This window comes from Leiobunum rupestre, chromosome 1, assembly GCF_980474605.1.
Source record: "Leiobunum rupestre chromosome 1, qqLeiRupe1.1.hap1, whole genome shotgun sequence".
Lineage (NCBI taxonomy): Eukaryota > Metazoa > Arthropoda > Arachnida > Opiliones > Sclerosomatidae > Leiobunum > Leiobunum rupestre.
This window is the reverse complement of record NC_143384.1, coordinates 59,233,541-59,258,379: the sequence shown is the minus strand read 5'-3', so window position 1 is coordinate 59,258,379 and position 24,839 is coordinate 59,233,541. Positions and strand designations below refer to the sequence as shown.

The window sequence follows — 24,839 nt, the reverse complement described above, 5'->3', positions numbered from 1 at the left end:
GTAGAACCCAGAAAAAAATGGAGGCAACTGCGCTTTCTATAGTAGTAACTTCACAGCTGGCCTTCTTAATTAAAATTTCAAATGATGATGAAAATAAATCGTGAATGCTTTCGCCATTTTGAGACCGTGTGACGTTTTACCACTTCAGTGCAAATAGTACAAGAATAAACCTTGTTAAATATGACCACTCTCTCCGTATTGTAATATATTTCTGAAAGTAATTTCCTAGTCACCTGACAGTTATAAAAAAGAAAGTAATAAGTAATTTGGTCTTGCGTAAAACAGAAGGCCCCCAAAACTTCAAACACTGACGAATTTTGGGTTTCTAGTTCTAAATCATTAACCTTAAGATCGAGACTCGTGTTTTTTAATTACTTATCTTTTCAAGTAACATCTAGAACTAATCGATAGTTTTAAATAAAAAAATAGACAATCAAACAAATTATATTAAGCTCTGATTGGGTGTTGGCGAAAGCCTTAATTAAAAAGGGGTGGAAACCTACGTTGCATATTTGAATTTCTAGGTCCTTAAATTATTAGCTAATGATTCCCTCTGCGTAGCTTCGCGCCTACTTCGTATTCCCACTATACCCAACTTTTCACAAATTTCTGCAATACAGGTTGAGGATCCCTTTAATAAATTTAACTTTGTTAATAATCTACCTTACTATTTAATACTTTTTACTTTTAACAAAATAACAAATGCAATAAATGACTGTAGTTTACATCTGACCCATTACCAGTTTTGGGTGACGTAGGGTACGCGACGATTGTATTAATAGTTGTAGACTAAACTAAGATTTTAGTTTCTTATTATCTTAAAAAATGTTTTATATTTGTCATTGTTAAGTTAGGTTAGGTTAGGTTAGGTAAGTTTTAAGTTAGGTTAAGGTTAGGATAGGTTAAGTTAGGTTAGCAATTTCTGGTTCTTTTGTAGCTGATTCGTAATTAATTACCTTGTTATCCATTGAAACCAGTCATCTTTGGCTCTTTTTAGCTTCTCCGAATGTACATTCCCTGTTTTTCATTGAAATAAGAAATTTCTGTTTCTTTGTAGTTATTCCGTATTTAATTACTCTGTTTTCTATTGAAACAAGCTATTTCTCGCTCTTTGGTAGCTGATCCGTATTTAAATACCCTGTTTTCTAATGAAACAAACATTAATTTAATCTACAACTATTAATACAATCGTCGCGTACCCTACGTTACCCAAAACTAGTATTGGGGCAGATGTAAACCAAGGTTGGTAAAAATACTGTGATGTAAACTATTTCCCAATAAATTACCTTCGATTTTAACTGGGTCTCCTAACGTTAAATCGAGTTGTCTCTTGGACCGTAGATTTTTCTTTAAATCCCTTGCGTGGCTTTGCCGAAATTGCCGTTGACCGTCTCTTCGCGGAAGTTTCCGAACATTCTTAATAAACCTTTAGACCCCGTAGAATATTTCGGGATGGGTGCCCAACGAACCCGTATTAAAAATAATAATTAATAATTTAGTAATATCAATCTTTGAATAAATTAATTTTATATACATTACCTGTAGTTATATGACAAGGCCTAAAAACACAATTATCACCAGTTTCACCACGACTTACGGTACGAACCATAGATATAGGAAACGTATATAAAGGTCTAGATAAAATATTTCAAATGGAGTGAATACGGAGGTGACAGCTAGCAGAAACGCGTAATTTCTGCAGGCTATCCTTATAAGGCGCTATCTATCGGTAAGAAAGCTTGTGCTATCGTCGCGAGAGCCATTGTCTCCTGCTTAAAAATTATACTAAAAGTCACCAACAGATGGTGTCTAAAGACTACGGCCTGCGAAAAGGTCAAGCACTTAGTACTAAAATGTTAAGAGAGCTCGCGCTCTTGGTCACGTGCCTTCCTCGGTGTCTGCTAGGTCAGACTTGGAAATAGTGATATTTTTTTCCGTTTTCGAAAACAGTTTTTCCCCATAGAAATCTTATACTACTACCTAGAATGCTCCCGTCTGCGGGAGAACCAGACGCCAAGACATTTTTAGCAACGACTACTGATTATATAGTCTTTGCTTAGGCTTCAGCCAATCAGCGGCCATTCATTGACTACGGCAAGCCGCTAGCACCATAGCATGGCGGTTAAAAATAGTAAAAGATCAGACGATTCTTACAGGATCCATCCGATCCAAGCTCGTAAAATTCCCATAGGTTTTTGCTGGAATTTTTCACATGAACCACTTCAACGTTTTTGGATTTTTATTTAATAATAGTGTTAAGATTTTTGAACTTTTAGTTTTGTTTTCATATTTACTTATTATATGGAATATTTAAATGCCATTATGAGGAACATAAATAAGATTTCGTTTAGGTTCGCTTTGAAAATATTTAAGCCTAGGCCTGACATGCTACATGCGTCGGAGGGGTTGAAATTTCCCAATCAAAATACGAGCTCTACTCTTTCACGAGACGCGGCTGCTCCAAACTTTCAAACCCGTTTCCGTTTCTCTCTAGCCCTTAAATAAGGCTGCGTTCGGTGACGCTCAACGGAGGGGAAAGGGTTTATTAACCGTTGATATCCGTTTGTAATCGTGACGCAACATCTGCTGAACGCTTTTTTACGATTGTTATAAATTTAAAAAAATATCGTCTGCCGTGTCGCCTTCCCGCGTGCTGTGACGTCACGATTGCGTTCATCAACAAAATAACCGGCTCTTCCAGCCGCTTATTTCGTTCTCTCTCCGTTTGGAAACGTGACGTCACTCCCGGAAGTAGAAAAAGTGTATTCGCAGTCAACGATCCAATCGTTTGCTGTTACTGAACGCGGCCCAGATTTTTGTTAAATAGTCCTTGTGACCTTCGGACCCTACATTTACAATTATTTAAGTGGTCCTTGGTACCAATGACCCCTTGCTCTTATTTTTTACTAGTCCAATGTATTTGTCCCAATATTAGACACAGTAACAGTGGTAGTGCCAGACCTTTTGGAAATTATTAATTATTCCAATTTTAACCGTGAGCACTGTACACCCAACAGCCTAGAAATCATAGCACTACTGATAGAAATCAATGTAGTTCGAATTTAAAGCTCAAAACACAATTATTATACTTTAATAACAAAAATGAATTCGGCGGCGAAATATAAATTTAATTTATCGGTGGCGGGGCCTTTTGATCAGCCAGGCTATCGTCTAGTCATGAGTCCAAGAGAGGAGGGAGAAAGAGAATGCTGCTACTTTTTCTGTTCAGGATTACACACTTTTTTCTTTTTCAATGTGTTTGAACGCTTGTCTCTGGCTGAACGCTAAAATATATTGCTGTGTTCAACAATGAACGCGAGCGTTCAAATTTGCACACCTTTTGAACGGTTTTTTCTAAGAGTGTAATACGCCTCGAATATTCTTACGGGCTCCAGAATAATTTGCGTGTGCCCCCGGTGATCAGTTTTTAATTTTTTTTTAATTTTATTAAATTTATATTTATGGCATTTAAAGAGAAAAATTAAATTCAATAAGTAACTTCCTTACGATTAACGTGGTCACTATCAAACACCTTGTTATTGTTAAAATCTACACGTTGAATACTTTTGATACTAGTGATCGTTTTCTTATCTTTTACGATAAAAAACCAAATGCTTAGTAAAAGGAAACAAATGGGTCCAATGAATAATAGAAACTGCGCGTTTTCGACGTTTTGAAGCCCAATCCTTGTTACACATAGGACACGCCTGTAGATCTGTGCCATACGTCTTTGAAACACCCTGTACACGATTCCATTTGCAACCAACAAGCTCCAAATTTACACATATTTTTGGCCAAAATATCTATCCGGAAATTATAACATTAAATTAAAACATTAGGCATAAAATTTTTGTATTTCCACAATTATGTTTGGTCTTTTGGCGGATATAGTTTATCTATTATTGATTTATATAACCGCGAACTGTCGAGTTAACGCCATAAAAAAGAAAGGATCACTCATATAGAATATATACAAATTGTTTCTGATATACGGTTCTTTCCAAAGCCGTGGCTAAAATTATTTTTTATTGAAACTGTCAGATATGATTGAACGTTATTTCTAAATGTTGATTTCGGAAATTTATCTTGTTCACTTGATAGGGATAATGAAAAGCCTATATAAAATATATTATATCGATTCCTACTCCTAAAAGAAGTACAAAAATTATACTCACCTTACGAGATAATTTCAATTCAATTTTCAATTTCTTTTAAAACGGGCCTTGGTCATAGCGCTCGCTCTCTCTCTCTCTAAATGTGTTTATCAAATTCTCCGGCAACGCGAGGACGGAAAATTGGAAGCGATTTTGGCGCCACGCACTTCTGGCAATGGGAGAGCGCATTTTATCTTCCTTTCCGGAAAAGACGGGAGCCATCCTAAAAGCCGCTGCAGTTCGCTAAGCTTTGTGTTTTGATATTTTTGTAGGTTATTGAATTGTACTTTTAATTTCTCAGATACTCGTATCGTGAGTATCATTTATGTACTTCTTTTAGGAGTAGGAATCGATAAAATACAGGTTATATAGGCTTTACATTATACCTTTAAAGAATTCAGTTACCTTAAAAACTAAGAGCTTTTCGTATTTTAATTAATGTATAATTTAAGTTTTGAATTTGCTTAAGCATAAAATTATCAAAACATTTGCAATTATTTATTATTTTAAATAATCTATATAATCTAAACCTTAATGATAAGAATTCTGTTATTCATCAGATTTTCCACTATTTTTAAAGTCCTATTGCATAATTAATGCAGTTCTATTTCATAAACAATTTGATGTACGCTATAAATTGTTTTCTTATTTTACTTTATTATTATTATTATTAGTATTAGTAATAGTACTAGTAGTAGTAGTTAAATTAAACCACTCAATGCAATGATGAAAGAATTGTGAATGAAATCAAATGGAATGAAATTACTTTTTCGCCGATTTCTGTTTCGTCCAATGCTGGTAGAATGTTAATGTCTTCTTCTAAAGCACACGCCTCAATAATTGCCTCGTACTTTTCTCGGTCCATTTCTCGGTGAAACAAAATGTTGTTCTTCAAAGATACATTCTGAATCCAAGCTTGTTGGGGACAATAAGCCACCGTTCCCTTCGGTGATTAAATTAAACCAGTAAATATACAATGGAAAGTGAAACCAGTATATTCAAAAAATTTAACTTTTTAAAAGCTTTTCTGTATTATATTATAAATGAATAGGGTAACAGGGAACTTTACGTGATGAATTAAGCCGGGTAATTCTAGTCGAAATAATTAAAAAATGCCTTATGGATTTACCAATTAACTGGTGCTGTTCGGGAGATTCACACAAAGTGGTTTAACTTAAATAGCTCAATAACTAAAGCCTTTATCGTGGTTTACCAACAAAGAAACCTTAATTTGATTTTGCTCGTGTGTTGCAAAACTTTAAGTGGTAAAAGAGACACCAGAAATTATTTAGCACGCAAAGACGGCTAAACGTGCATTACATAGTAATGACGTTACATGTATAGCTAACTTAAGAACCTGTGTTATTAACACGACGGTTCTGTTCTACTCGCTTACGGATTTTCCACAGGTTTTTGAAGGGTGGCCTTTTAGCCAAGGAATTATTTTAATCGACAATGCTCCCTTCATTAGGGATGAAATGAATCACAACCAAACCCACATTAGCGTGTTATTACACCAACACCCTCACGCTACTCACCAATCTTATTTTAACAATGCTTTTCCGTTTTGGCTTGTTTTGTAATAATAAATTTGGTCATTCTCGACGCAAACAGACAATTCAGATCGCATAAGCCGAGTGAAAGTGCGCCATTACCGAAATAGAGTTTAATCATTAATTTTAAATGTTTGATAAACCATGGCTTTGGAATTTAAAAATAAAAACAACAGTATTTTAAAAGCCAAGATACTTCATGGTTAATTTTTTTTTTGTTTATTTACATTGGCGAGCTTTCGGACCGCGGTCCCTTTGTTTGTAACTCTCGGCTTGAAAAGGGACCGCGGTCCGAAAGCTCGCCAATGTAAATAAACAAAAAAAATTTTAACCATGAAGTATCTTGGCTTTTAAAATACTGTTGTTTTTATTTTGAAATAGAGTTTATAATCTTTCAGCTAAATTAAACGAAGTGATGGTGCCAATTTTTAAGATGTCATTTTTTTAAACATTTTGCGTATACCCCCTTGTCGACTTTCTTTAATTCCATTCAAAGTAAATTGCCTTGTGGCCGCACAAATTTAGAAGCTGTTTTGGGAGCTTTCCAAGGTTAACAAAACGTAGGAATGTTGCATTAGTTACGTACCGAACCCATAGCATGTATATTCCATTTAAATAACATGAGGCCCCTTTGTGGCACACTCAAGCAGCTAGTCTAGTCTGTAGCCGAAAAATAATTTATCGCGATCAAATTGTGCCGTTGATAGAGGGAGGCAAAAAAGGAAGGACAAGTCATAGAATAAAATTATTATGTTAAAACACATAACAATAAAACGCCCAAGGTGTTATCAAAATTATCAGTGTTTATTAATTTATTATAATAGGCTATTATTATTTACAATAAATACATGTTTATAATTAGTTAATCAAATCACTGGGGAGCATATTTCTATATATCCACTAGCTACATTCAGTACAGAGGGAATCCACACGTAAACTCAATATGAGCTGTTTCCCATTTGCCACTAGATGGCACTACCTATGCCTAATAACCTTTAGCCCACTGTCCTCTGCTAAAGTATCTGAATTCTGATTCATACACCCTAGATGTCCTAACAATGAATAAAATCTAATGAGATTTTGGTGACACTGCGACATTCAGTCAGGGAATGACCAGGAAGTGAATAAGAATCGAATTTTTGTTACGTTAACTGTGATCTCTCCGCGGCATTTTTCCGTTTCGCCAAGAACAGACGACAACAGAGAGGATTTCCCAGATCCGACTTTTCCCACAACAGCAGCCAAAATGCCTTTTTCGAATTCCAGACTTATGCCATGGACAACGGGCTCGTACGAAGAATCCCAAGTGAAATATCCGTCAATAAATTTGATTGCTTCAAAAGAAAACAGTAAATAGCGCATAACCAATTGCACCCTAATAAAAGGAAAAATTTTACAGAAAAACTCTGTTAAATAATAGACAGTTCACTTTATTTCCTCGAATTAGGGTAAATCGAACAGTTTAAATGATAATCACAATTTTGAAATAGAGCAATTAGGCGGTTGCCGTTTTCTTTTCACCTCCTTTAAATGTGCACAAGTATAAAAATCTATACATTTTGTATATCCTGAACAATACATTTATTATTATAACGTTTATCCCATATAAAAGCTTTTCCCCCTGAATTTTGTATGTTTTTTAAGAATAAATCTTTATTATTGCTGTGGTTTCACCGTAAAAGTTTCTCTTTTTTCTTTTTATTTAAACAATATTATAACCACGTTAGGTTTTACCAAGAACATATGATTATATTGTTTTTTCTTTGTTAACCACTTACTGATTACCAATAATTGTATATTTTCAAAACTAATTTAGACAATCCTCATATCTCAGATTTTAATTTTTGGCGTTTGTAAGGTTTGGCCACTAGGAAGCTGTAGTTAGTAATAACGTTTGTAACATAACGTATTATCTCACTATTTTCTGTAACCATCTCTAGATCGAAAAGCAATTATTAAAAAAAAATTAAAAATTCTGTTACCAGTGCTGTTTTTATGTTTTGAATGGCCAGTTTGAACGTATGATTTTATTTCACTGCCGTTCAGAATTCCGTTAATCCGTTTCAATGAAACCCTTAACTAAACGGGAAAGCAAATAAATTAATATTTTAAACGTAATAAAAGTATTCTAGAATGATTAGTTTACCATTGAAAATTCGTTTATAAAATTTGGCAAAAGGAACGAATTGGCAGTGATTGCCGCAAATATTTGCAAAGTTGTAAACGCAATTGAAGGTGACAAGACATTATCATCATCCAACAAAACGAACATCGTGAAAGATAGAAACGCTCCCTGCAAAATATGTTCTTAACATTAGACAAAAATATAACTCTGTAAATAATAAAATAGTTTTCAGACCAAGTTACTTAGGAACCTCGATAAACATTTATTAACTAATATTTAGCTTAAACTCTCGATTAAAATGAAACTATAATTAAAATTTGTAATACATTTCTGTAACTGCGACTCGAACACGTATGAGCTATATTATAACTGTAAAGAAACCTTAAGCTTAAAATTCATATTAAAACTAAAATGTGTCGTCCGCCCAATAACTACGTCTTAATGTTTTAGCCCATGAACGCCAAGAAATCAAATTATGGGCAATGTCTCAACTTTTGCGTCAGTAAACGTTGTCAAACAAGAAATATAGACTAGTTCTTTATTAGTCTGTCCATAAATGATGTTATAAAAAGCCTACATAGGCCTATAACGCTACTTGACATCAAATCTGTTAAACCTTACGCGGCCTGTTTTTTAAATGAGTTATTTAAGAACTACGACCCATATAGAACTTGATGATATTAATGATTTGACAACGTATACTGACGGAAAGTTAAGACTTTGCCCATAATTTCCTTTCACGCCGTTCATGGGCTGAAACCTTAAGACGACATATGTTTTATTAACGCGGACGAAACATTTGTTTTTAATATTTGCGTAATTTAACCTTTAGATTTTTGGCCAGATAATATATATTTTTTAAGTTCCATAACTTTTAACTGAAAATACCGATAAAAGATAATTTGAAGTGATAGGTTAAATCGATTCGAAATACGGCATTTAGTCGCCACTCATTTGCGTGGTCAAAACCAAGTATTATTCAATTCGATTTTTTTTCATTTTAAACTTATTTCATAATAATGTTTTATGTTTGATGGAGAACATTTTATTTTGTGTCTCACATTTTGACTAAAAATATCGTTGGGTGAATATCAACACACCAACGCATGTCCGAATTTTATAATTTATTTCGTTTTGGATACTCTAGACGATACTGAACATTTCTGTGACGAAATTATTTTGCGGAAATAAAAATTCACGGAGATATTAATTTTTGAAAATTAACTTTTTCTATTGAAAATTGACGTTTTCTAGCGTTACTTTTGCGTTTGTGGTGTACAAAGACTATACAGTCTTTGGAGGTGTAGTAGAATACACGAAATTTCCCGTTTGTGGAATATTGGGTTTAGACAAAGTATTTATATTTCTTTCTTCGTAATATGTCCTCTAGGTCGCGATGCTAGACGGCCCATCGGGATAGCAAGGATAGGGTTGGGGTGGCGCAGCGCGCCCCCAGCACGTTCGCTTCACTCTCGTGCGGCGCCGTCAGGCGCCAACACTTGGCTTATTATTATATTTTGGTATTGTGTTAATTCCGAAGGCCGTGTCCCTGGTCACATTCTTTGACTCGAGGAGGAATCGTTTTATACCGGGGTATTTGGCCTTAGTTATGTTCCTCAGTTGCGCGAAAAGTCTAGGGGAAAATTTGTTTTTGGCATTTTTGAAGGCAGCAGCTACCTTGCACTCGCCTGCTCCTTGACCATGTAACTAACATTTAACTTCCGTAAATAAAAATTGGACAGTGCTAATTCACCTACAACTATGAAGCGAGCCGAATAATCCAAAAAAGCAGACATGCGTTTGTATTTTGCCCTCATCGCGTATCCTACATCAATTCAGCAGCCCGCATATTAGCTGAAAATAACGCTAAAAAACGTTAATTTCAAGAAAATTAATAAAGTTTTTTACTACATATTGGTTATCATCTACTTCTTCCCATTGTTAGGAAAACGACCTCGTGATAGTTTCAATAAATGTATGTCGTGTGCGTATGGCCTTTCCAATGGTATACCACTTGTCTCGCTGCTCTGATTTGATGAATATTTACAATATGGTGCCTCGGCCCTTAGTTTCTTCGGCATAATATAGCTTGGTGTCGGGAAGCTATGGTTGAGGATTTACAATGGGTTGAATATGTTATTTTGACCCTGGCTCTTCTCAGAAATAAATATTCCGGTTACATTAACCAATCTTGTTAACAATATTAGTGATTTAAGGGATCTGTGGACTCGCGTGGAATAAAGGGCTTGCCACCACCTTCCTACGCAATGTAACCTTGCAGCCTGATTTTAACGCACTGAAAGTCGCTAGGTGAATTGAGCCTAAGATGGAGCCTTAGGTATTAGCCAAGTTGATTATTGTTATCGTTAGCTAAAAATCTACTTACCAAGTAGGGAGTAATCAAAATAGCGCGTAGACTTATAGCTTCTAAAATGGCTGCTTTCCTCATTAGTATCACTTCTTGATCCCTGAGCTCATCAACTTTCGCCTGAAATGACTTCTCCCAAGCGTACATCTTCAGAACACGAGCTCCGTTCAAAATCTCGCTCATCAGTTTTATTCGTTTGTCTTTGTAATTTATTACACGGCGCTTAATATAGAATAACAAAGATTATAAGTAACTATATTTGTAACTTTATTGTTCTAATAATTTCCTTCTTTCATATCTGCTTATTTTAAACCTTAATAACAGCTTATTTATTCTTACTTTTCTCACAATAGATCACTTATAATTTTAACTTGTCTAACGAAGGTGTCGCAGTTCCTAATACATTAAATAATTGTATAAATTTGGCCAAACAAACAAATTAATTGGTTAACTAAGGAAAATTAAAAGCAATATCAATCACTGTATTGTAGTGAAATTTATAGCGCATTTGATTACCAGGTAATCTTTGGACGTATTTGCCAGTAGTTGAAGGAATGACACAGATAAAATGAAAGTACTGATTCCAACTAACGCTGATACTCCCAATAACGTCCACAGAAGATAGGTTGCGATTACAATTGTAACGGGAAAACAGATTATTAGATGGTAAGAAATGGCCACAACCCGAAATCGTCCTGAGTCGACTGACATGCAGTTTAGTATGGTTCCACTGGCAAAATCACTTCGACTCTTATGAGACAGTCTGAGACACTTTAAAAAAAAATATTAACAAATTGAATTGAATTATACCAACGTAATTGAAGTTATCCCAAAATCTAGCAAAAACTTTTGTTATAAAGTTAATTTTCTGTAGGCTATACAGCCTTTTAAAGTCAATTGAAACTGTTTGCCGATTTCTCAAAACTTGCGTTGATAATATCCCATGCAAATTAAGTTCTTTCTTTCCAAAGTTTTTTATTATTACTTAATGTTATTGACTATACTAGTAAGAGCTATAACAATATAGCTTTGTCTTAACAATAAATTTGATTCTACATGTTACCGAAATGTAAAGATTTCTTTTGGGGTAAAATGGTGTCCAAGATTCTTTTAATCTGTGGGGTTTTATACAACTTAATCTTTTCCGAAACATTTCCTGTTATTTTGATTGATTTAAATTTAAAATAATTGAAATACTTTTTCACACTTAAATCAATAAATAACCGAAAATAGAGTTTCATTGGTTAGCCGTAGAAGATTCAACTTAGAAACTGATTACAATTTAAATTTGTCACCTTTTAATTTTTTTTCAATAAGAGATGGCGGAAAATGAGAGAAATAAGGAATTAGGGATATTGATTAGATACACTAAAGTTGTGGATGGAATGCTATTATATATTAAAAAACTGAGACTCTCGGGTAGAGCTTCTAACGATTATCTGAATAAGGCAAACTGATTACAATTTCTCATATCAGATATATTTCCGATAAACAACCTGATTTCTATGGCTACCTGTACCCTTTTTTATCTGACCCGCGACTATCGGGTTTTTTATTTGGTTTCGCTATCCGACGAGACCACAGATAAAGTAGGAGGTTTTTTCTCAGATAAGTGAGTAGATATCGGTCTTTATATTGTCTACCTTTCAACATCTAGTTAAATGTTTTTCATCCTCTAAAATTTTTGTACGGCAACAAAAAATTGGCTTAATTCCACCAAGACAATATAAAGCTACACTAAAATAGTATATCCGCAGTTATCGCGGATTAAAGATACAATTTAAAAAGCGGATCAACCCGTGAAAATCATTTCGGTTTGTCTGATTTCTCCGTTTGCTCCCGTGAATCAGTGCTCTTGGGTACAAGTTGTAAGTTTTGCTTACCTTTTTATACAAAGAACTGACAGTTGAAGATCGTAAAGCGGATGCTATTGTATAAGCAAGTTTATATCTATAGACGGAGATCACATTTCTAATGAAGGAAATAATAGTAAGAAGTATGACGAAAAGTATCCCATGCCACATTGGCGAATCAGATGAGGCGAATTCAATGAGCCACCTAGAATGTAAAACAGTCTTATCATTGTACTAACATTTCATTATAAAATATTATGCGTCAAAACGTCAACGCCGCCCATTTAAAAAATACGATAACCAGCAATATTTATCTCGCAAGATAAAAACATTTTGTATCATCTCGATATTCATAATCAATTGTAGTTGTAATAGGTGGGGTGGTGGAGTGGTTATTACTTTCGCCTCCCAACAAGAGGCAATGGGTGAAAACTCGGAAAACACTCCTGCGTAGAATTTGCAAATTCTCTCCTCACTGGTTGAAGTGGTTTTATCCCGAGTTCTATGGTTTCCCCCTTTCGTATAAACTTGTAGAGGTTAACAGCAATAGGATGGCGGTAGGATAATTTATAGGTTTGGGGTTTAATAACAGCATTTATAAGTAGTGTAGGATGCAGGTAGTGTAGAACGTACCACTTTAATTTGTTAGTTTTAAGTTAGTTTAGTTTAAGTGTTTATTTTAGTGTTAGTCTTTAGTGTTTTAAAAATTGTAAAAGAAATGAATAAAAATGCACAATTAATTTAGTATAAAAGCGTATGTTGTATGAAGTGTAAATAATATTTTTGTTGTAAGTTTTGTAAACTGTAAGCAATGAAAATGCAAATATTCCGTTGCAAGGCGAAGAGAGCACTCCTCGGCAGAGATATTCTCGTCCCAGCCGTAAAAAACCCACAGAGGACTAAGGAATCCTCGTTTCCTCGCTGGCCCCTGTGGCGCCTACGTCACTGGGGCCGAACAATATGTTTTAACCCCCTATTAATACCTCGGCCAAGGAGTGGTCAAATTAGTTGAACGGAGAAAATTCAATTCTAAACCCAAACTAAAAGGGTCTCCTGCCAAAGCAGGCAATAGCTGGTCTCGAAAGGCAAAATGTTTAAAATTAATGTTTAAATAAATAATTTTTGGTTCGTCAGAACTTAACTGGTTGTTTTTTCGCGACAAACCGAGTATATTGTTTCAGTCCGATATACTCGGTGTTAAAACGCTCTCCTCAAAAAAGAACAACCCAGTTTAAGAATAAATTAAAATTATTAAAAGTTAGCTTTTGCGGGGTTTGCCGAATTTTATTTCTTCAGGTAGGATTACGTAGGTTTGGGGTATAATAACCGCATTTATAATCACTACTACTCTCACCTACGAGTTTCACAATAGTAAACAATAATGGTTGCGCACAATTGTTTACTTCGTAAATAATTTTATTTTACGTTATCGAAAAATATTATAACTCTAAAATGTGTAAGTTAGAGTGTCTTATGACCCTTATAGAAATCTCGTTATTAAATTTCTACAATTTAGCTTAGAGTTAGAAAACTAAGATAATCTTAAAATATCCAAAACCAAATTCGCTTTGGTCTTATAAAACTACCGTTAAACGGTGATTAAATAAAGTTTAATATGTTATTTTTTCTAATCACTTACGTCACTAAGGTGCTGCCTGTGAGCGAAAGTCAAGAAATTAAAAAAAAAATCCTAGAGTGTTTTCAATTAAGGGGACTCAGTACCAAATTTTAAATATATATTTTCAGTCTTTTATTATCAATTTTCATTATTATTATTATCATTGCTATTATGCTAGATTTCGAAAAAAACTGATTTTACTCAAATTGGGGTATTCAGGCTTGCTTGACTCTTGCTTTAAGGTAGCGAAGGGCTACCGAATGCAACAGCACAAATCCCTTTTATTTTTGGTAATTGATAAAATAAAATTTAATAAATGATCCCATTGATGGGTTATGGCAAATTGCCTCACGTCTAGTGTACGTATTTATAATTTTTTTCCTTTGAAAGTGTGAAAGTATTATAAATTTCATTTAAATTAGTTCACATAAAGGTTTTGTAGTAATTTATTGATTAAATGCATAATAATGAAATTGTAACATGGCAACTGAATATTTATTAAACTACTATAATGTATGGGCTTTGGACAACATATATACCCGGATTTTTAAGAAACGCCATATGTTAAAGCAATTATAGTAACATTATAAATTGCATTGAACTGCTGAAACGTAGAAAGAAAATAAATTTATATAATAAAAATTGATGCATATTAATAAAAGAAAAACCTACTTGATAATTAATGGTAAGATCAAAGAAAGAATATCACCGCCCATTTGTACAAAAGCAATAAATAGCAACGATGGCCCAAACGCCTTCAATAGAGCGCTTTCTATGTTGAAAATTGGTGTTTGATTTTTTAATTCTTCTCTTTCATCTGCACTGTTAATATAAAAACTTTATCAGTCAAGCGTTCCCATTCCACGTAAACTTCAACTGTATAAACCACGCTGAAATTTTGAAACAGTTATTGGTGATGGGGTACTAGTTCTTAGCTGTGGCAGAGTTAGCCCCAAAACTTCTACTCTGTTCCAATTCACCTGTCCTGCTGGGGAAAAGGCTTCTGTCCTGTTGCCATTTCCGGTTTTAAAATATATTATTAAGGGTAATTCCAAGGAAAATTTGCCCACCTGGGGCACCCTATTTCGACCGATTTCGATAGAAACTTGTATTTTGGGTTATTTTGGTCGGAGAACCCAGATCTGAAATTTTCACGACGATCTGATGAGTAATTTCGGAGATACGGGATAGGCGATTTTATGAAACTGACCTTGACCACTAATACGTTCATATAATTTTCTCAGTTTCCAGTTATCGTAAAAATGAGGTCTTATTTTAAGAAAACGGAGAGACAAATACGATGAAAAATACAGATTGAAGCAGTAAATATTGTTACCAGAGAAAAACGAGTTTAATTATTTGACCCTTGACCCTGAAAATAGCTTTTTTTATTTTTCTTAATTTTGTTTTCAATTTCTCCATACAAAATATAGAAGACAACGAAAAATTGCGATAGTAAAATGTTTAATTTTTGAGGAAATTATTATTTATCTACCCCCTCCTCGGATTTATTACCATAACAAAATTAAAGTTTTGTAACTTAAATATTAATTTTTTAGACAGAAACATAAAAAACGCGGTTCTATTTTTATCTTATCGGCATCTTTTATGTTGTATTTACAGAATGTTTTATTAGTGAAGAGCATTGAATTTTGCATAATATATTTTCTAGTGGAACCCAGCATTTATCAATTTTTTAAGTCAATTAAAATTATTTAACACGTTTGCAGGGTACATAAATGAAACAAGTACATCATCAAATTCTGACGATGAGTCCAAAACCTTTCCGATATAATAATCTTCCTCGTACACAGCAGTCAAGAACTCCCCTTTCTTGAAATTTTCTGGGACAAATTTATAAAATCTTAGTGTTCCTTTTATAGTTTGAGCACAGGCGAATCACTCTTGTAAAGCAGCTGAAGTTATATTTATTTCGCTGTCAGTCACGTATATAAATTCAATGTTGGAGAAGGAATTTTTCCTTCTCCAACATTGAATTTATAAACGTGACTGACAGCGGAATAAAAAATAAACATTTAAGTTACAAAACGTTTATTTTGTTATGGGAATAAAAGCGGAGGAGGGTAAATAAATATATTATTTTCTCAAAAATGAAACATTTTACCCTCGTAATTTTTCGTGTCCTTCTATATTTTGTATGGAGAAGTTGAAAACAAAATTTTAAAAAATATTAAAAAATAGCTATTTTCAGGGTCAAGGGTCAAACAGTTAAACTCGTTTTTTCTCTTGGTATTAATATTGACTGTTTCAATCTCCATTTTTCATCGTACTTGTCTCTCCGTTTTCTTTAAAATAAGACCTCACACACATTTTTACGACAAGTGGAAACTGAGAAAACTAGATGAACGTATTTGTGGTCAAGATCATTTTCATAAAATCGCCTATCCGTATTTAAGAAAATACTCACCAGATCGTCGCGAAAATCAGATCTTGGTTCCACGACCAAAAAAACCAAAAATACAAGTTGTCATTGAAATCGGTCGAAATAGGGTGCCCCAAGTGGGAAAATCTTTCGTGCAAATACCCTAAAATTCAATGTGTATATGCATCTGACTGTGATCGATCAGTTCCCTTAATATTAATCACGTTATATTAACTAAGATGTTTTAATTTCCATAGAAATAGTAGCCATAAGTTGCGCGATTGATCTATTTCTATTAAGGTGTGTCAGAATAATCTGTGATAAAAAACGCGAATAAGTAGAATAGTCCATAATGAAAAGGATAAAAAAGCTAATAGTCCATGAGCCAGCCTAACATTCGGGTACCAACTCGGGTGGCTTAATTCTAAGTTTTTTCACTATCATGGGTACTTAAGATATAGGAAAAACGGTGCTGCGGGGTTCTAATGCCGAGCTATCCAAGACGGCGGCTTTTTCAAAATGGCGGAAATAGAGAACATTAAAAGTCTCATATCTCGGCCGCTATTTGACGTCTTTTCATGTTTCTAAAATCAATCGAAAGACTAATGTGCTCCCTATATTTCGTGTCTTTAGACGATTTTTCAAGTATTCCGCCATCTAGCGGTAAATTAAAAAACTATAAATTTACGTTATTTTTAAATCTGCTTTTTGACCCTTTATGAGTAACATTACTTTTAGTAATTTTTTATAACAACGACATGCATCTAGCTGATCATGGTATCTATTTATTCATGTAAGTACGAGCGTCATAGGTGAAATAGAAACAAAGTTATAGTAATTTACGTAATAGGGGACGCCGTGTAATGGTCGTTTTAGAAAGATTTTCGCTAGTCTCTCTCTATGGCTCTTGCAGTGACTACTTTGTTTCCTTTTTGTCAACTCTCTCGTATATCTGACAAACAATGCAGTGGTGTTCTATGTTTTGGGTTCCCAGTTACCGAGCTGACGGTCATAAAGGTACCAAAGTCCAGCTAACGAAGCTCGTTTATATAATTTAATTAAGTTAAAAAACGAAATAAATAAAAATCAGTAATAGTCAATAAAATACGTTAAATTTCGTTTCTGAAAGAGATAGTCGATTCGATTTCCCTTAAGCTACTGGGAAGGCTGTTCCATAAAACAATACCTCGGTGTTTTACACTTTTCTCAGAATAAGAGAAATTAGTATTTACAAAGTCTAGACCGCACCTTATTGTGTTACTTTTTAATAGTTGAAAACGTTCAGATATGTAACTAGGGACTGGTTTATAACGTACAGTATGCATGAACATAAGTAAATTAACTTTATTTAATACGTAATGATTTCACGTTGCATTTGTTTCTGGCGGCCGTGGCCGATGAATGTCTGCCAGTTTTTGTGGCGAATTTAGCTAAAAAAATTTGGCATATTTGCAGTGAGTCTAATTGTTGTGGCGGCTAGTTAATTGTTTTTAGGGTTACTTATTTTTAACTCAGAGGGGTTAAAGAGTAATTTAAAGGCTGCCATTTTTTTTCGACAACAACATTTTTTTCAGTCTGCGAGATGCGCATGTAGGAGGAAATTGATATTTTTCCTACCGAGTTCTTTAAAGAGTTGTAATCTATTTAAAAATGTGATACGGTACCCACGATTTGCACAATTAGGAACAAAAGATCAAATCAAAGTGACTTCTCAACGTTAATAATTCTACCATAGACAATGTAGAAATAGTTTCAAGTCGAAAACAAACCTTGCCATAATAGAAAAACAAAAAACATCGAGTTCCCAAGGTAGCAGTTCTTCCGCGGATTTAAATCCAAGACGTTCTTTAAGGCAAGCTCCCTCAAGTAGCACAGTTCTTAAAATAATTTGCATATTTTGCCAAAAACAAATAAGTACTTAAAAGGTAAAAAGACTTGAGAACCATAAGTTCAAGCTGTAGAACTAAGATCCGACAAAACTGTTCGAGAAATTGCCATCGAAAGATGTGGTGAAAGAATTTTAGCCATTTCATCGAGATAAATTGTCGCTGCTGAAGCGCATTATCATAAAACATGTTATAGGATTAAAACCTACAGGTGCGGTTTCGGAAAAGTTCGAGGAATTAATAACAAAGGGTGGTGAATACCAACAAGCAGAAAGAAGATCTCTCGCCCAATTATTTCACAATCTTAGATAAGAAATATTTTTGTAAGAGCCGTCTGTTCTTTTTTATATCTTACTAACAAAATGGTTTCACAGATGGGGTTCCAAACACAGAAATCAAAGATTCGAGAAAAAAGCATTTGAGAAAGAACCTGGAAGCAGAATTTGGCGAATCTTCACATTTCTTTGACGTAAACCGAAGATATAACTTCTATCATGGATAAACTGGAGAACAACTGGACCAATAGTTTTGCAGAAGACCGGACAGATATTGTCAGTATTTCAACCACGACCCTAGCACCTCCGGATGTCGCAAATGATCTGTTGTCTGCTCGGAAAAAAGGTGAAGCAGCTTATAAGTCATTCCAAGAGGATTGTATGTCAAAAGGAACAGTTTTTTATGACCCAATCAAAAGTTGAAATTAAAGACATTCTCGGCCATAAAGAAACCAATACGAAAAGGAAAAAACAAAGAAATAACATTGAGAGCTGACCATAGACTCTTTGCAAATATGGTTCTTATATCGCAAAGTCAAAAACTAGAAGACTGTTTTCAGTCACCCTCTCGGTCCTTTACCATGGACGTTGGCGAATGCCGACGGAACTAGGAAAAAGACTAACAAAGCGGTCTTAGCCAAACATCTAGAAAACAAAGTAGCACCCGTTTCGGAGGTTCCTAATCCAAAAGCTATAATAATTGACGCTATTGGACTAATTCAGAAACTCCAAGGGGAAAATCATACGCTTGATGAACTATCAAATAAGATTTTTGCTCAAATTCTTCATGGTGGGCGCGACAGTGACCGAATGGACATAGTTTTTGACGTCTATAGAAAGCTTTCAATAAAATCAATGGAAATTCTTCATGTTGGGCGCGACCGTGACCGAATAGACATAGTTTTTGACGTCTATAGAAAGATTTCAAAAAAATCAATGGAAATTCGACCAAGTCACAAAATAAAAAATTGGCGTAGTCTCTTAACTTGCATTGAAATAAAAACAACCTCATTAAATTCCTCGCAGACAGCTGGCAAGACCCAAAACGAAGAGAAAAATTATGCAACAAAACATTATACGTGGCTTATAACGAAAAATTCATGGAATTAACCAAATGCAGTATTCAAGAGGTAGTACAATTACGCACGAATCAAGTTGAATCCGACACGCGTTTGATATACTGCAGGTAGAACATGCCGGGGAATTTTACGATAATATCATTTGCGTTTCCGACGACACTGATGTTTTCGTTTTATTTCTGGCTGTTAGTCGTCAAATAAATGCAATTTTTTTTCACAAGAGCCCAAATAGCTACAATTAGAATTGTAGATATTTCGAAATTGGTTAGCGCAACAGGAAGGGAAACGAGCGAAGCATTGATAGGACTGCGCGCTTGGACCTGGTGTGATACGGTTAGTGCTATAGCTGGTCAGGGAAAATTAAAAGCTCTAAAAATAATTACCAAAACTGAGAAGTATCGACAAGCGGTCGATGATCTCGGTACCAATTCGAAGCTGACCGAAGAGACGTCTAACGAAATTCAAAAACTAACCTGCCAAATGTTCTGCAATAACGCAAAGGAGAAAGATGTCAATACACTACGATACCAAATTTTTCGTGCACAAAAGGGAAATGTTGAATCGGGACTACTTCCACGATGCACTGACACGCTAAGGCAGCACACACTGAGAGCAAAATACCAAGCTGCAATTTGGAAAAGAAGTCTCGAAGCATTTCCTGTAATTCCTGACCCAACATATGGTTACGGACGGAGAAATACTGGACATACTGTTAATGACAGGTACACCAGCTGCTGCTCCAGAAATAGTCCTATCTCTAATTTCTTGCAAACGCGCCCGTTCTTGCCATCCAAACGATATCACATGTATACAAAATAACCTAAAATGTACAGCAGCTTGCAAAAATTCAAATTGCACAAATATGGATAAAGATGTCGAAGATTATCATCGCGAAAAGAGCGACAGTATTATTCGGATTGTGAAGACGACTAAATTTTTGTCATTTTGTATTCTAAATAAATGTGAAATATAAAATAAACTATAAGATTACATCTACGCTTTAAGTATTATTATTTCAGCTAATGGTGAGCACAAGGGAGAGAGAGAGAGAGAGAATACATGAAGAGAAAATCCTTCTTGAGCGACCATAACACGGCGTCCGCTATTACGTAAATTACTATAACTTTGTTTCTATTTCACCTATGACGCTTGTACTTACATCAATAAATAGATAACATGATCAGCTAGATGTTTCTCGTTGTTATAAAAAATTGCTATGTATAATTGTACTCATAAACGTTTAAAAAGCAGTTTTAAAAATAACGTAAATTTATAGTTTTTTTAATAGATCGTACCAATAGGTCTTCGAGCAACAAATTCCAATGGTAGACCGCTTTCGTCTTATTTAAGGCTATCAGAACCGTGCAAAAAATCTAGCTTGCGACTTACACCGAAAAGAGAAACTAAGCCTAAACATAAAAAATTTAAAACGCGCTGCGCAGCAACGGAAAGCCGAAATGCGAGAGAGTGGTGGTCTATAGGTGGTTCCTCATAGCTTAACATGTCCTACATATTTCTATCCACCACTTTCCCTTATTTCAGCTTTCCGTTGCTAGATATATTAGGTACGAAATTCGCGTCTTTTTGTTTGCTCGAAGACCTATTGGTACCAGCTATTTGTAAGTCATTAAATTTGTTTACGATGAATAGGTAAGTCGAAATCCTTCAATGTGAATAAACTAGAAATACCTGTCTGCATAAAAATTGGAAAATGACAAAAGCTGCTCTTACTTTTTTTCTTCTTTGGAAATTAGCGAATGACTCGACATAAATTTCTCCAGTTGAAAATTTGTGTTCTTAACCTTTAGATTTCGTTGTAATCTGGGTATGTCGGAACTTTTTATCGCTCTTCTATATCCGATATATATTAACCTAAATGGAAAATGAAAAATTACCGAGAAAGTGATTCCCAAAAAGCCAATTATCTTTTTATTTCAAAATTCAAAATTCTGAATGTTAATCGACGTATTTCATGAACTTTGTTGAACTAAATTAATTATTTTATATGCCGAAACTTTAAGTGCTGGGTATTAGGATTTAATCATTACCAAGTTAAGAAACACAGTTTGGTTATCAATTCTAATAAAGAATTAAGATTCTATCTAAAGATTTGACATTTTATACAACAATTTAAAGAGCAACGTACTCTAGCGATGATTTTAAAATTTGACCTGGCTTAACAGCATTAAAGAGCGTTTTATCAGTACTTTCTTACTTTCCAGTTTGTATAGAATTCTACCTAAATTGTCACTACCATAGGTCATTTCAAGCCCCTAACAGAAGTATTAAGCTGGCTGTCGGAACTAGAAAGCCTACTAGGTCTCTGCTTACTCAAAAATTGTACACCTACTTGCTCATCCATGAAAAAGAACACTGTGAAATGAATGAAGCCTGCTCTTCGGGAGATTCAGTCTGTTCCAAATAAATGAAAAAAAATTTTAACCGTGCTTATTATAAATCATTAATAAATAGAAACAAAACACAACTAAGTTATATCGAATAAAAACCGTAAATATATATATCACGATAGTTGGCTTGAAGCCACTGTTTTTCCAATTAAATATAAGGCGTTATTCACGGAAATAAATGCGTAATCGAAGTTCTAAGAGGATTCTTTTTTTGTAATTTTGGACTCTGGAGGCTTGTCCTATATCGGACGGCTTGTTTTAAGCATTCTGTTCAACCTCTGTGCTCTAGGGTGAGGGCGATAAACTGCACATGGTCAGAACACAAAATCAACACTAATCTGCTTTGAAGATGGTAGGCAAACCAATAACAACGGAGAAAACTACAGCTTCCATTTTATATTGTTTCGGTTCAAGGGGTAAGAAATTACTTTGTTCAGAAATGAAAAAGAAGCTAACGTATGGGCATCAGGGGCTTAAATGAGTTTTAGTTATCAAGAGCGCAGAGGAAATTTAAAGGGGCGGGTTTGAAAACAGCTTTAATGAGAGGCAACTAGCGTGTGTTCTTTAAATTTATTTCAAAAAATAATATTTGAAATTTTTTTCACTGTTGACTTCCCAAAATGTATATTTTTACACGTACTAGGCTTGACTTAAAAAAGTTGATATTATTCTATTTATATAAATGGGATGTTTGATGTGTATTTTAAAACATATAAGGTTTAATGAAGTAACTGTTAACGCGTACATAATTTAGGCAAATTCCTAATAGGGCACCAAATTACATATTAACCCGGGCCCACAAAGTCCAAAAGACAGTTCGTAGAGATTTTCAATAAAACATCATTTAATACGTATTTCGAGTAAAACGATGGCAGGAATTGGTAAATGGAAACCAACGCAACATAAATCTATTACGAAGTTTATTATAACGTACCTCATCAGGAAGGAAGTCAGTGTTTGGCGTTTTTTCGTATTTAGGTTTTGCGTCTAACAATGAAGACAGAAAAAATAGCAACGCTACTGAAAACAATTCGGCCATAGTTAATGAAAATGTAGTAATATTTTCTATATGCCCCTAAAATAAACCAAATTCCATATTAGTGTAATTTATTTGGATGTATATAAAATGAATAAAAAATTATATATCTTTAAATCAAGTAAAATTCTATTAGAAATTTAGTTAAAGTAATATTTCTTCTTGCTCTATTAAACTAAGTTACTTCTTTTAATATGTTTAAAACACCTTTTTTTTTCAATATTATCAGATTAAGCAATATTTAAAGTTTAATGAAGTATACCAAAAAATTTAAAAAGGATAAAAGTGCGATATTTCTGAGTGAGGTTATAATAAGAATAGTTATAATAATTAGCTTAGATACCTAAGGAACGGTCTAAGTCAACTAGTGACTTGTAAAGCCAATCACCAGTGGCCACGTTAAGTTGCGTAGGAGGGTGGTGGAAAGCCCTCATCCCTATCTGAATTATGAAATGGATTTTAGCGAGTAAATTCTCTATCGCAGTTTGCCCAATTAAAATGAGCAGCTTTTAAGAAGTTTGAAGCTAACATTTTGAAAGAAAATCGAGGCCAAAAACAATAATTACAATCAGATTGGCAAATACTCAAGGAAAACCTCCTCAACCAGCAAGGAGAGGACTTATAAACTCAATGCAGAAGGAGTGGTTCCGAGTTTTCGCCCAGTGTCACAAGCTGCGAGGTGAGAGTGCTAACCACTTCGCCACCCCACTTTTAGCAAACTGGGTATCCGATATTGAAGCCAACGACGACCAGCCTAATATATTAACCACATCAGCGAACCTTTTTTACGCACTTGCTTTGAATTTGGGAAGTAAAATCGTAAGGTTTTCTCAGTAAGAGCACTGGCGGGCTATGATATTTGAAAACTGGCCTTTTTTCTTTTGATTCGGGTACATTGCTTAATTTCGCCACATTTAACTGGTGTTAACGGGTTTCCTCTAAAATTTTATTCGATCATTTGAATCAAATTAATAAGAAAGTAGTCATACCTTATTTAACGTTAAGGAAATTATGGATCTAAATGATATTATTCCGGTCAATGTTGAGAGACACCAATATACAAATAGAAGTCCTGAGCGCCGAATGCCACGTGCACGCCCCATGAAAACGAGAGAACATGCTAAACCCTCAAACGAAAATAACGTGTAAGTGTCATAGAATTCAAGATATAACAAAAAGATATATTTCAACTGAAAGAAAATTTGCTGAAAAGATTTAAGAATTTTTCTGGCCTCACACACAATCTGTAAGAACTTGAGGGTAAAAGATAAACATGGAAACAAGTAATAAACTACAGAAAGACTATTACTTAAAAATTAAAAAGTCAAAGGTAAATTATCTTTCTCCAATGATGAAAACTGACTATCTAACGATTATATAAAACTATTTAAAATAGTAATAAATATGGCGAAATATTAAGGGTTAAATCACGACACCACGAGTTTAATAAAGATTTTGTTTGGATCGAATAAAACAAATTCATACATTGTAATTGGATGAAAAAGAACGCATTTTGGAAAATGCCGGGAAATTTCGAAAAATTATTTAGACGAATTTTTATACTGCTCTAATGGACCATTGTTTTCTTTTTAATTAAATCATAATTACATTGGATTTTACTTAAAATTCTGCTCTTTCGGAACAAAGCGTAATAACTTACTTCAGTCAAAAGTTTGATCACCGAAGGAAGACTATGTATCAGGAATGGTTGTTTCTGGTAAAGGTGGTAGGCTATTTTCAGTACATTGACGACTAAAAGTGCAACATTTGCAATCTATATTTAATTAAAAAACATAAAATTACGAGAATGCCAAAAAGTTATTTATAAAGACGTACAACTATTCCTTGTCAATTATACATTTATTGTTAATGTGTCATGAATCAAGTTCTTGCCCACCTAATGATTGCTAAGTGATATTTTTCGCCTAAAAGCATTTTGGCTAAGGTACCACGCATAATCTCAAATAGAGTTTGGTTCCCAAATAAAAGAAGTTGGTCTTTCTGAGGTTTACTAGTTGATCGGTCCAACGGTGGAACTAATAGTTAATGATATGAGGACCACTTCGGATGGAGCTGTATGCAATCTTCCGTGAAGTACATC

At 34.3% G+C, this 24,839-nt stretch overlaps 1 protein-coding gene across 1 annotated transcript in view; it reads right to left on the bottom strand.

Annotated features, from left to right (window-relative positions):
* The window catches only part of LOC149963391 (ATP-binding cassette sub-family C member 1-like), a 60,537-nt gene that overhangs the window by 30,547 nt on the left and 5,151 nt on the right, over window positions 1–24,839 (bottom strand). The window contains exons 3-15 of the mRNA XM_090166788.1: window positions 24,399–24,512; window positions 23,728–23,865; window positions 22,637–22,777; window positions 21,645–21,706; window positions 21,026–21,166; window positions 14,344–14,493; window positions 12,084–12,258; window positions 10,717–10,971; window positions 10,219–10,422; window positions 7,854–8,000; window positions 7,690–7,786; window positions 6,854–7,041; window positions 4,921–5,097 (exon numbers count right to left, since the gene is read on the bottom strand). Coding sequence (XP_090022914.1) covers window positions 4,921–5,097; window positions 6,854–7,041; window positions 7,690–7,786; window positions 7,854–8,000; window positions 10,219–10,422; window positions 10,717–10,971; window positions 12,084–12,258; window positions 14,344–14,493; window positions 21,026–21,166; window positions 21,645–21,706; window positions 22,637–22,777; window positions 23,728–23,865; window positions 24,399–24,512 — 1,989 coding nt within the window. The remainder of the gene's footprint in view (window positions 1–4,920; window positions 5,098–6,853; window positions 7,042–7,689; window positions 7,787–7,853; window positions 8,001–10,218; window positions 10,423–10,716; window positions 10,972–12,083; window positions 12,259–14,343; window positions 14,494–21,025; window positions 21,167–21,644; window positions 21,707–22,636; window positions 22,778–23,727; window positions 23,866–24,398; window positions 24,513–24,839) is intronic.